This window comes from Homarus americanus, unplaced genomic scaffold (assembly GCF_018991925.1).
Source record: "Homarus americanus isolate GMGI-L3 unplaced genomic scaffold, GMGI_Hamer_2.0 scaffold39675, whole genome shotgun sequence".
NCBI classification, from domain to species: domain Eukaryota; kingdom Metazoa; phylum Arthropoda; class Malacostraca; order Decapoda; family Nephropidae; genus Homarus; species Homarus americanus.
In genome coordinates, this window is record NW_024736071.1 from 10,706,802 (window position 1) to 10,720,151 (window position 13,350).

The 13,350-nt window shown below is 38.8% G+C and overlaps 2 protein-coding genes across 3 annotated transcripts in view; both read right to left on the reverse strand.

Moving 5' to 3' along the window:
- LOC121871787 overlaps window positions 1-4,827 on the reverse strand; it is a 104,807-nt gene extending 99,980 nt beyond the window's left edge. For both annotated transcript variants that reach the window (XM_042374269.1, XM_042374268.1), the window contains exons 1-2: window positions 4,731-4,827; window positions 2,373-2,575 (exon numbers count right to left, since the gene is read on the reverse strand). In XM_042374269.1, coding sequence (XP_042230203.1) covers window positions 2,373-2,480 — 108 coding nt within the window. In that variant the 5' untranslated portion in view covers window positions 2,481-2,575; window positions 4,731-4,827. The remainder of the gene's footprint in view (window positions 1-2,372; window positions 2,576-4,730) is intronic.
- Window positions 2,516-13,350, reverse strand: part of LOC121871703 (unconventional myosin-XV-like) — a 176,799-nt gene continuing 165,964 nt past the window's right edge. The window contains exons 20-26 of the mRNA XM_042374114.1: window positions 10,262-10,395; window positions 9,588-9,761; window positions 9,048-9,208; window positions 8,548-8,717; window positions 7,199-7,423; window positions 4,731-4,830; window positions 2,516-2,600 (exon numbers count right to left, since the gene is read on the reverse strand). Coding sequence (XP_042230048.1) covers window positions 2,516-2,600; window positions 4,731-4,830; window positions 7,199-7,423; window positions 8,548-8,717; window positions 9,048-9,208; window positions 9,588-9,761; window positions 10,262-10,395 — 1,049 coding nt within the window. The remainder of the gene's footprint in view (window positions 2,601-4,730; window positions 4,831-7,198; window positions 7,424-8,547; window positions 8,718-9,047; window positions 9,209-9,587; window positions 9,762-10,261; window positions 10,396-13,350) is intronic.

Genomic DNA, 13,350 nt, shown 5'->3' on the forward strand with positions numbered 1-13,350 from the left:
AAATGGGTCACTTTACTAGTTATGATGTTCAGATTAGTGTCTATGCCATACTGTAGACCTATACCAAACAACTGACCAGCTGTGGCAGCACTCATCCCCTCTTTTAACTTATCTAATAATAAAACTTTCTTTGTCAGGGTCATCACTGACTTCTGCCTTTTACATTTCACTTCACTAGCGTCACTAGCACTTTTAGGCCATTTCACACAGAAACACTAAAGTTTTGAGAGTACAGGTTGTACCTCTCTAGTCCGGCATTCTGTGGTCCGGAAACTCCAGTGGCCCGGAACGATTTTAGTTTGTCCATTAGGTAGATAGGCAGCTTTTTTTTTTTTTTATCTGAATTATTATTATTATTACAGGAGTACCCGGTATTAAATTTTTGCCTCTCAGGCCCCAATGTGGGTCAATGACCTATGCCCGGGTGGGCTAATCCCGTAAAAAAACAACAACAAAGCCGCGGGAAATTAAGGTTTGTTTACATCCGGCAGTTCAGCTGCTCTCTCTCTCTCTGCTTGTCTATACAGAGTACAACATTTAACCCTTCAATATAAATAAGCAGTAAATAAATGTTGCTTTATTCTTATGTGGAGTAATGACGATATGTTTTCACATGTGCGACCATATACGCGCAGTTCCACTTTTTTACCATTAATGGTTAGCTACTTATATTGTTCCATTTATTAACATTAAATAACATTACAGGTACTTCAAACAGCCATATTAATTTTTTTACATTAATTTTACTACAGCTACAATCAGGGTCTTATTTTCTTCAGTTTTATATGTAGAACCAATCAGTCACTGGTTTTGTAACTTTAACATAAACAATGCCACGACGGCCGTCTCGTGTGTTTTTAATATTCACGTAGTATTAATAAATTTTATTGTTAATTTTGCACACACAAACATTAATTCAATAAAAAAATTTAAAACATTAATTAAAATATATATGAACAGTAAATAATGTTGCTTTCATATTCTTATGTAAAGTAATGACGATGATTTTTCGCGTGTACACTTACATACGACCTCTCTTTTTTCTTTACCATTATCATTAGCTAATTCTATTGTTCCATTTATTAACATTAAATAACATTACTTAAACAACCATATTAATTTTACTACAGCTACAACCAAGGTCTTATTTTCTTCAGTTTATATGTTGAACCAGTCAGTCAATGGTTTTGTAATCAACGAAAACAATGCTGTGTCATTTCCTCGTGTTTTTAATATTCGTATTAATGAATTGTATTGCTCATTTTGCACACATAAATATTAATTCAATAAAAGACATTCAGTAATAAACAATAATGAATCTTTTGTACATAAGAGAAATGACACTGTTTACACGATTATGCACGTCGTCTCACATTGGCGGGCCGTTCAACCGTCCGAAATTCAAGTTTCGCCCGTCAAAATTTTATTTATTTTTTTTGTGTGTTCAATAAAATCGTTGAATTAAAAACTTCTGAAATTTGAGAAGCTACTAAACAACATTTATCCCTTAATATGTCTTCAAAGAGACCATGATGCAGAAAGTGGTGCTAGTTTCCAAGCATAAGCACAAGTCACTATCTATCCAGGAAAAGGGTGAATTTCCATGGTCCGGCACCGGTCAGGTCCCGAGGTTGCCGGACTAGAGAGGTACAACCTGTACAACACTAGGTGCTGCATGGGATGACTCGTTGTGCTGCGGGGAAAAGCTGGAAAGCTAGCCACCATCTGCTTACCGCAAATCATCGAAATCGCGAATCGCAAACTCGTGAATGGCAAGGATCTACTGTATTTTTTTTTCGGATTAACCCACCAGGGCACAGGTCATTGACCCATATCAGGGCCTGGGGGCAAAAATATGATGATGATAATGATGATGATGATAATAATAATAATAATAATAATAATAATTATAGTAATAATAATAATAATAATAATAATAATAATAATATAATAATAATAATAATAATAATAATAATAATATCATCCCAGGCGGTAGTACCTCCCTATTTGGTAGCTGCCTACTACCTACACCTGAGATGCAACCAAAATAAAAATAATATTAATAACTACACCTACAATCAATGTCTATTTCATGATTGTGATTTTGACCTTAGACCATTAACTCTAAAAACCAGCAATGCTAGAGGTGTGAAATTATGTGGCAGGTATGAATGCTGTAGCTTTGTCCATCCTCAAGTTATGTTTTTGACCTACACAGCTGGAGTGTTGCATGCTTAGATACAGACTGCCCTGACCATCCTACTCACAAGACACCCTCATCATAAGTAAAACTTATGATAACTGAAATGGAACAATGTCTGTGACACATGTAAAAAATTATAAACTTTGAATCAAACTACGTAGTCACACACCTGGATATCTGGAGGTCCTTCAAGTAGGTTGTCAAGGGACCTGCTTTTACTCTTGTCATCGAAGTGCGCGGTTGTTGAGAGCAGAGGTGCGAGAGAGGCCAATACCATCCCCGCCTGCCTCTTTGGTGTTGCTCATCACCTGGTCATGTGCCTCCAATGCCTCCCGTGACAACTTTCTTGTTAGGGCTGGCGGAGACCGGGTCCTGCAACACGAGGGGAAATGTTAGGCTGTAAAGAAGAGAGTTGTGGATCACTGTATGGGAGAGTTAAAGAATACAGGAAGAAATAAACACTGAACTTTAGGTTGTAAAAATAAATAACAAAACAGAGGAATACAGTTAACCCTCACTTTACACGGTTAATGTAACTCGATCCCCATGAAGTGAAACGTAAAGTGAATAACATAACATATGGGATTAATTGAAATGGAGTCAGGCCGTCCCAAACTCCACTTTTTGATGACACACAACTACAGTATGTTGTAGTAAATATTATCTTAACTTTAAGATGGTATGCACACAATTAATAATTAAAGAAATATCAATAATATTAGGTTTTTTCACACTTACATTAGTAGAAAAATGGCTGGGCACACTGGGATGGGCGGTTGGTTCCGAGGCAGAGGGCAGATTATTGGCCCTCACCTGTGTCACTTGTTATCAATTGTATCACTATCCACCACAGAGGCGCAGGGGGCCTCTTTGTCAAACTCCCCAAAGTCATATAAGTCCATATCCTCACCATAATTATCATTATCACTGACTTGGGCCGCTGTGGTGGGTGGCGGGTGAAGAACTGGTAATGTTTTGATGACTGGGCGACCTTGTGCGCACCATGTTCGGCCACACACAACATGGCGGATGGCGGGAGGTTTGGATCCAAAAATGGCGCGGCTCGCCAGCCGCTCTCCGCGTAAAGGGGTACACGCACCGCGGAATGTGAGCATCCTGGGTTCCGGCAGGGCACCGCGTAAACGTGGAAACGCGGAATGTGGGACCGCGTAAAGTGAGGGTTAACTGTACTGTACTATATGCATATTGTTGATTAAGGAGAATATTAGAGCTTTCTTAACTGTATTAACATATGGCAGTTCATACAACAGAACCTGAGTCACATACTGAGATAAATGATGAACATTACAGAAGTTTGTTACATAATATATACAGTTTCTACAACATTATTTGATACAAACCTAAAAAAAAAAGATAAGCATATGAAAATTTACTTCTTCAATAGCCTCTTTACTTATCTTAACCTGTCAAATCTCTGGTACAATATTACCTGAGCTGCCAAATTTCCAGTATCATATTAACTTAAGCTGCCAATTCTCTGGTACTGTACAGTGGTCCCTCAGTTAACGAGCACAATCCGTTCCAGCAGGTTGCTCGTTAACCGAAACCATTGTTTCAATGGGTTTTTGGGTAATTGGTTCCAGCTCACCGAAAATTGCCTAAATTCAACAAAAAAGGTAGAAAAGTACACTTACTTTGAGGTGTGTATGTAGAAGGCTCCTGGATGATGATGATGGGAATTAGAATGGGGGTGGAGGAGAAGGGAGAAGAGAAGGCATTGGGGTGGAAGAGAAGTCACCCCATGGCACCATTTCACCCATAAAATTTTAGTTCTCTTGGTGTATTTCAAGATTATTTTCTTTTAATCAACACTGCACTGCATTATATATTGTCAATATGTAAAATATATTTCAAAATGACCAATAATTTGCTTGGAAACACAGAAAAAAAGCGTTTAGTTGAAGAGAGTCTCAAGCAAGATGTTACCTCCACTGAAAACAGAGAGAGACTAACACCTGTCTGGTGTGTTAACAGGCTGGATGGCACGCCAGAAACTAGTTTCTTTACCTTCAATTATGTTCAATAATTGTTAAAATGACTAAAAAAGTTAATATTAAACTTTTAAAATTATTGAATAGTATAAGCTTCTTGATATTTACAAAAATAGTAAGGAATTTAAGCCCTAAAACCGATTACTGTATTGGCGGACTAATACTACAGCTGGTGGACCGCCAAATGCAAGCGAAAACATGTTGAAGTCGGCTCGTAAAAAACTCGTTAATCGAGGGATTGCTCGTTAACCGAAGTTAAGAATCTTATGGAAGGTAAGTCGTTAACCGAAATCTCGTTAACCGAGGCGCTCGTTAACCGAGGGACCACTGTCCTATTTTACCCTAAGCTGCCAAATCTCCCATACTATGTTACCTTAAGCTACTACATCCCCAACACTGCTCTATGTTAACTTCAGCTGCTACATCACCAGTACTATACTACCTTAACCTGTCTTTCAGTAAGGTTTCTACAGTAACTATAATGTGCTTTAATAAATGAGGGGGCAGAGCTGTACCTGCGAGCCACCACTGGGGACTCCTCAATAGGTTCGCCATCCGTCACGACCAGCTGCGGCAGTAGGACAGGTGCTGAGACTCGACGTTCTGGTTGTGCTCCTGTAAATGACAAGTCTGTGAGTATAACAACTGGCTAAACCAATAAAAATAAATAAATGAAATATAATCACTTAAATGAAAAATAACAAGAAAATTTCATATCATCTATATAAAAATTTGCTTAGATTATTGGATTTAACTTAATTTCTTAATCAATTAAATATTAGCATCCCATCTACCTATTGTTACGAACCCCGCCACCAATTGTCATGATCTACCTACCCAGCACTACGAACCACGCCATCTATTGTCTTGATCTACCTACCCAGCACCACGAGCAACGCCATCTAGGGACGAAACACGAGTATGACTCGTCTTAGTTACCACTCCCGGGTTTCCCTTCTCCATATCCTGGTTGTTGCGTCACCTCCTCAAAGTCTTCTTTGTCAGCTCCAGTTCGAGGAGAGAGCAGTTCACTCTGGGAAGTGACCACAGGATCACCTATCCTGGAAACCTACGGCACAGTGACTACCTACCGTCTTCTACAATACTCAGCCTTACTCGTCAGCCATCTCAGCTCCGCACTTAAGTGTTTGTAATCTTATATTGCCTCCCCGCATCCACTTGCTTCAAAATTGTTTATGTTGTATAAATATGTATATAATGTTAATGTTTAGGTTAAGTATGGTTAAGGGTAAATTATAGAACGCTGAATATTTTGTTAAGGGATTCATGGTACTTTATTATACACAACAAAAACTCGCATCCTTTGTCTACCCTTTTATAGTCCGATTGTCTTTGTTTTTTTTTGGTTGTTGCCTGTTGGGATCTGGGTAGACTTTTAACTATATTCTAAATCCCCAACTCGTAACACTATATGTTAACCTGATGATCCTCATGCTACCTGGGGTCATAAGTTAGACTAGGCTAAACGAGAGAAATTTAGGTTTGGTTAGGTTAAGCTAACCTAATGTGAGATTAGGCTAGAAAGGATAAGGTTTGGATTAACATTAAGGAGGATAATATAAGGATAATTATGCTGTGAGGCTAATCTTTGAATAAACCTATTTCTTTATAATTCTTATTCTAACCTGACCTGTAACAAGGTGTTTACCTCCACTTAGTTCTTAGCACATGACCTTATCTCCATAACTAGGACTTTATGACCACATAACTAGGACTTTATGACCACACAAACGACATAACTCAGATGCAACGTGGATAATTCCTGCTACGTAGTACAATGCTCAGTTCATATAGCGATTAGTTTCTTTGCTATGTTAATTAAAGTAAAAACTTTTTTTCATATAGATTTTGTTTTTATATTTTACAGTAACCCCTTAAATTTACATTTTCTTTACTTTTATCCTCTTCACCACTGATTGGCTCGTTAGCCGCTTGGGCAATCGGTCACGTCTCTGTTCTTTTCTTTTTCTTTTGTCCTCTTCACCAAATGAACGGCTCGTTTGCCACTTGGGCGATCGGTTACGTCTCTGTAACGCAGTGTTTTTATGTCTTATAAATGTAAAAGATAGCTTAAGTTCATGTAGATTATTTTGTTTCAAAAAATTGCAATTAGAGGTTTTTCCTCTTCTGGGTCTGTTGGACCAGAGGGGTAGTGAAACCGTTACAAAAACCTGAGAGTAGTGTTCTAGGATATATATATATACACCTAGACCCCGACTTACGACTACGTGGACTTACGACCGTCGGGACTTACGACCGCCTCAGATATAGATAAAAAAAAAAAAAAAAATTTTTTAAATGACACACGCATTTTCTATACCGAAACGTTTCCAGTTAATGTAGTCTCCATGTATAATTAGAAAATTATGGGGGCCCCATGCATTCAGCTGACTACATTAAAGGGTAAGTTCTCAGTCACACTGTATCCATTCCTTATTATTTATTACTTTCACTGTACTGTATCCATTCATCATTATTCATTACTTTTACTGTACTGTATTTCATTGTAGATTTTTTTTTTTTATCTATATCGGACTTACGACCATATCGGACTTACGACCTGGATTTGGGTCCCTAACCCCGTCGTAAGTCGGGGTTTAGGTGTATGTATATATATATATATATATATATATATATATATATATATATATATATATATATATATATATATATATATATATATATATATATATATATATATATATATATATATATATATATATATATATCCAAAGGTCTCAGTTGTATGATGATCTAACTGCCAGTGGAACAATGGTTCTATCTGCAAGTACACCCACACCATATTTTTACCTTATATCGGACAACTGATGTTACACTAAATTACATCCTCCCCCCACTTTAACTTGATATTTGTCCATTACTGTTGTGTCCTGTGAGGCACCTGGATAATTAAATTTGTCATAATCTTCAGCAGTCGTGAGATGAGGAGTTGGGTAAATACCTGTGGGAAGGAGGCTGGAGTTGCACTTAGGGAAGGCTGGTGGTAACTCTCTCTCTCCAATAAGGTCCAAGACATACTCAAGGCCTGGTGTTTCTGTGATGGCGTCGTCCTCAATGATGGCGACTGTCCAGCCAGATGTTTCAATGACTCCTCTCTCCTCCAGCAGGCCTGAAGCAAACTCCTCGGCTGTGGTCCACGAGTCTACTTCACCTATGCCCACATTGCCTGTGATGATCAAGATATTAATGAGTATGAGATTAAGTAGTTTTCCATAACTTAACAGATTATGAAGAGGTTCACGTTAATATTTGGCTGTAGGTACTTTGTACGGTGTATGTACAAGACAAGATTTTGCTCAAGATCACAGGCAATGTTTTTTATTTCCAATACATGTACAGTACATTGCTTCTGACTTTCACAGAAAATTTAAATATCTTCAAGAGATTCGTGCTATAAAACACAAAGCCCAAATACTGTATCTATACTTGCCCGATGAATATATGTACCTGTACTCTTAATGCAACAAATATTTTAAAATTTATTAAATACTAAATTATTACTAGCACTGTACATAAATACAAGAATAAAAAATCTTAGCTGTATAAGAAGTACCGTCCAGTTTGACAGCTCGTCAACATACAGTACGTATTTAAGATACACTACTGTAGTGTACTGCAGTGTACTGTACTGTCATAATAACTACCACTGGTCTTCCTACACATAGCTAGGAAACCACTATAATCTGTGTAGATATATTGATGCACATAATCATTTAATGAGCAGAGACAAGCTATAGGTGCAGTGCAGTCAACCCTATACATAGGAAATGATGAAAGCATCCCCAAATAACAAGTGACTTGGTGAGTAACCACCACATTTATCAAATGTACCAGTACTAGTGACCAGTTAAGCTGAAGACCTCACTAGTATCTCCTAAGAAAAAATATTTGACAAAGTTTGGGGATTAAGATAATAAATCTAAATTAGGAATCACACATATATGAACTTTTAATACTAATAATCTCTGGTATTTAAGTGTTATTTCTTATTTCACCATCATGCTACACCACTGCTTTCTATTTGTATTATAAATTTACATCTGCAACTGCAGACATGTTATCACCAAGGAATGTGCTGGGCTGTACTGTAGTTGTGGAGCTCCGATTTTACTCTGACAAAGAATCATACATTGAATACCCTTCGCTCTTAAAAGTACGTACAGCATCTCTACCGTTATACCTGTATCTAAATTCTCCTTGTCTCTACCACAACATTTATCGATCTTTGTCTTTCTACATATATCTCTCTTATATGCTTCAACATCAGTCAACAAGTTGGTAAGCACTCACCATCTGGGAAGCGCGCCTCCAGGGCCATGCGCGCCCTCTTGCGATTGGCTCGCCATTCCAGGTCTGTGGGAGGGAAGGAGCGGGCCACTCCAGACGATCTCTTGTAAGAGGACAGCAACTTCCGCTGACACAGTCCCGCGTACCCATTGAGTCCGTGGTCTGACACGTGTCTGGTGGGAACACAGACATGGGATCACTCCAAGCACCAGCATTTAAGTGAAAGACACAGCTTTCAAGATAAATAAATAGTACATATGCTCACACAAAGATACATGACTTATACTTTAGAATTCACATGGTGAACATGACTGGAAGATAAATGCTTAAAAAGGAAGGTATTGACAGTTATTTAAGGGTATTGTAATTAGATGTTATAACTTCTGAGAAATAATTAAGAAGTACAAGTATTTATGACTTCAGAGGGACCAGGAGGCACTACTGGATAAGAGGAAGCAACAACACAGTAGAGGACATATTGACAAGGTAGAGGATGCACCTACTTGAGGATGTACTTGTAGAGTGTGGATGATGGGGGAAAGACAGAGAGACAGTTGGCCAGGAGCACCCAGCCTCGCTCAGCGTTAGCTGTGTTGTCGTTGCGCCACGTTTGGTTACACAGTTGACATAGAATCTCGTCCTGCATCCTGTCGTTCATTAGCCCCTGTATCAAGTTCGGGTCATGGAGTCATCATGCATCACAAGCCAAAGGTTACTGCTTATTGTTGAAGCCACTGTGTGCCCTTAGTCAGGGTGCATTAGTCTATGTTCTTGGTGAATACATGTCACCAGTCTAATACAAATACTGTATAATAATTACCAAATATCATCTCAAATATATACTCTGGGTCTTTAAAGGAAATTCAGTGAAAATTATGACAAATTTAAAACACGTTGGTTGGCAAAATGACTAAGGAAATCCTAATAACAAAACAATAATAATTTACTGACTACATACAGTATTGTTACTTGAGCTTATATGTGATAACGAGTGTTAGGTGACATAAGACAACAAGGAACAAGAGTGATGTTAAATAAGGTACCTTATTAGCGATGTAGTTGCCCAGGACAGTCTCCCTGACACCGGAGAGTGTGTGGTCGTTCATGAACCGCAGGATGAGCTTGAACACGGCAAGGGAGTCGCTGTAGTCGGCATCCCTCGATTTGGACAAGAAGGGAGTCTTGATGGGCTCCCGTTTCATCCCCCAGATGTGTGACTGTTGGGAGGAGGACACTTTGAAGCTCCTGCTGCTTTAATATGAGTTACATCACCAGATAACAGACAGAATTCTTTCACTATACTTCACATATGTACGTACTTGAAAGGGAGAGTGATGGTGCCCGACTCTCCGTAGATGATAATACATTATTGGGGTAATACTGTAGGCCAACACTAATTCCACCTACTTTCTATATCACATGTAATCCTTATCATAATACTAAACAGCCGTATCTCCTTCCTACCTTAAAGTTCCTCCATAATACCATCTCCTTACCTTAATGTTCCTCCCTCACATACCCGAACCTCAACTTTTCCCTTTGCATCACAGTATCTGAACCATGTCTTTAAATCAACCCCTTCCCATCCTTTCCTACTGCTGTCCCTACCCTAATTCTCCACCCTCCTCCTCGGCCAACCCAAATTTTACAATACTTTGCCTCTCTCCCCTCGATCTTACCATGAAGCAGATGCACACCTTAATCCCTCTTCGCCTACCTTGAAGTATATGCTGGTAAACTTGGAGTAGGGGTGGTAGTCGATGTCATGGGGCAGGTTGTAGTGTATGGCGGCTGGTCGGACCGGCGCCCCGGCCCGCACGATGTTCCTCTCTCCATGGGGCTTCTGCCAGTCTGTACGACGATAAGGAGAGTTTAGTGGCCATCATCAAGACCATTTGATCAGTGTCCTATACAGGTGGCCACCTTAATCTATAGAGGGCCAGTTTAGTGTACAGTCAACCCTCACTTTACGCGGTCCCACATTCCGCGTTTCCACATGTTTACACGGTGCCCTGCCAGAACCCAGGATGCTCACATTCCGCGGTGGGTGTACCCCTTTACACGGGTGAAGTATAATTTTTTTTATTTAGCTCATAAAATTCATACAAATTATCCGGCCAGAATATAATTTACATTGCTGGAATTCTTACAATTTGATGATCATTTTGAATATAAACATCATAGATTTTGCATTAGACATACAAATTTTAGATATAATGTTTACTCTGAGTAAATATGTTATCTTTTGTGCAAAATATATGACATCTATATTCAAAATATTCCTGGTCTTACAAGGAATCCAGCAATGTCAATTATATTATCCTAACTTTAGTCTGATTTATTATTTATTACTAAAAAGGTAAACATTCTGGTATTCCCACACATTCATCTGGAAGAGAGGGCTGGTGGGGGGTGGGTGGGAAGGAGGGACGGGCGACCGACCACCTGGCACCAGGGTGTGAAGAATATTTTTTTTTTATTAACTGAAGATATTTGTTTTAGCTCATAAAATTCATACAAATTACCCGGTCAGAATATAATTTACATTGCTGGAATTCTTACAATTTGATGATCATTTTGAATATAAACATCATAGATTTTGCATTAGACATACAAATTTTAGATATAATGTTTACTCTGAGTAAATATGTTATCTTTTGTGCAAAATATATGACATTTATATTCAAAATATTCCTGGTCTTACAAGGAATCCAGCAATGTCAATTATATTATCCTATCTTTAGTTTGAGGTATTATTTATTACCATACCTGGTTTTCCCCCAAAAATTTCTCAGAGAGGGAAGAGCCAGCGAGTGTAGTGTGAGAAGAGGGGGAGGGAGTTGAGTCCATTATTTGAATGGACATTAACTTGGCGACTGTATTTCTCTATTTCTCTTAAGTATTAATTGTGTGCATGTACCATCATAATTAAGATGTTATTTTTACTAGAACATAGGTATTGTGTTGGAAAAAGTGGAGTTTGGGGGTCAGCTGGTCTCTATTTCATTTAATCCCATATGTTATGTTATTCACTTTACGCGTTTCTCACTTTCCGCGGTACCCTGTGGGTTACATTAACCGCGTAAAGTGAGGGTTGACTGTATATGTACAGTATATGGATGGGTCTTGCTTAGTATACAAGTATAATAGGCCAGCTTAATGTAGAAAAGGGCATTTTAATATTTTCAGAAAATGGGGTATATTGAGTGTATAAGAAGCTTACAGAGAGTAAAGATGAACTGTAAATTTTAGAGGATACTACGGTAAGTATAAAACACATAAATGAGTTTTGTCTTAGGATTCAATGTAATGAAGTGCAAAAGAATGCACCTGGGTCGCACCATCAGTAAGGAGGAGTATCACATGTCCCAGCAGAATGAAGAAACTGTATTAAAAGAGACCGAATGTGAAAAGGACCTGGGTGTGCATGTCGACAATGAACTTAAGTTCTCGGGCCACTGTGAGAAGAAGGTGAATCAGGCAACAAAACTAGTAGGTGTTATAAGAGGTCGTTTAGATATCTGGATGGTCCATTGCTTGTCACGATCTTCAAGAGCGAGGTGCTTCCCCATCTGGAGTACTGTCACCCTGTCTGGTCCCCGAGGTATGCTAGAGACTGCCAATTGATTGAAAATGTCCAAATGAGGGCCACCAGATTGGTGCCTGCTCTACGGAATCTCAGTTACCCAGAGAGATTAGAACGCCTGCAACTGCCTAGCTTATACGTACTACAGACGGGCGAGGGGTGACCTAATCGAAGTGTATAAACATCTAAGGGGGCACTACTCTCGAATGCACATACCTAGAGCTGGCAGATGTCCACCCCACATGGAGTCACAGCTCAAGGTTGAAGAAGCCACAAGCCCAGAAAACTGTGAGGCAAATTTTTTTGGAGTGAGAATTGTGAACTCTTGGAACAATCTACCAGTGTGTGTTGTGACGGCACCGAGTGAAGAGCTCATTCAAGGCCAGACTTGACCAACACTGGAGTAGGTTCTGATATATTCAGGAGCTAGTGCATGCCCAATACTCGCCAACAGTGCGTAACAGAGGCGTGACCGACCGCTCAAGCGGCTAACGAGCCGATCAGTAGCGAAGAGGATAAAAGTAAAAAGTAAAAGTTAAGTAATCCTGCACTATGATGAGATGAAAAACCTTTAATGCACAGGAAGTCATTTACCATACAGTAATGGAGATATCATTAGTGAGCTGGAGGACCAAATTGGTAAAAGTTAGCTGAGCTTGAGCGATTTAATATAGTATCATGCTGTTATTGGAAACCTCCTTCGGGCATAAACGCCATGGGGACCTGTGAGATAAATATAGCCCAGATGTTCAGAAATTGTTTAAATTGACTATACAGTACATATTTGCTGTTTTTTTGTGTTTTTTTTTGCTATTCTGGCAAAAAAAATCTATAGGCAGGATGGTGTTGCTTTGAAAAATGTACAACTAATCATATCATACAATTATCTACTTTTTTGTTCAATAAAAATTATGTAATGTGCATTATGCTTGGCTGATTATTTTCTAAGTAAAATAGATTACATTTTTGTTTTCGGTTATAAGTAGCTCATTATGATTTTTTCTTACCTATTTGCCTGCCTTTTTTTAAGGTTTATATGTGCAAACACTCAGGCTTTACTTACACCCAACAACCAACCATAAAATAACAGGGAATGGACACAATAAGTGTTTTAATATTCCTGTGTCCATCCAAAGATTACTCTCTCTCTCTCTGTTGTTGCTCCCTTCTTTCAAACAATGCCCGTCACCTAGGATCCAGCCAGGTCTGACTTGTCAACA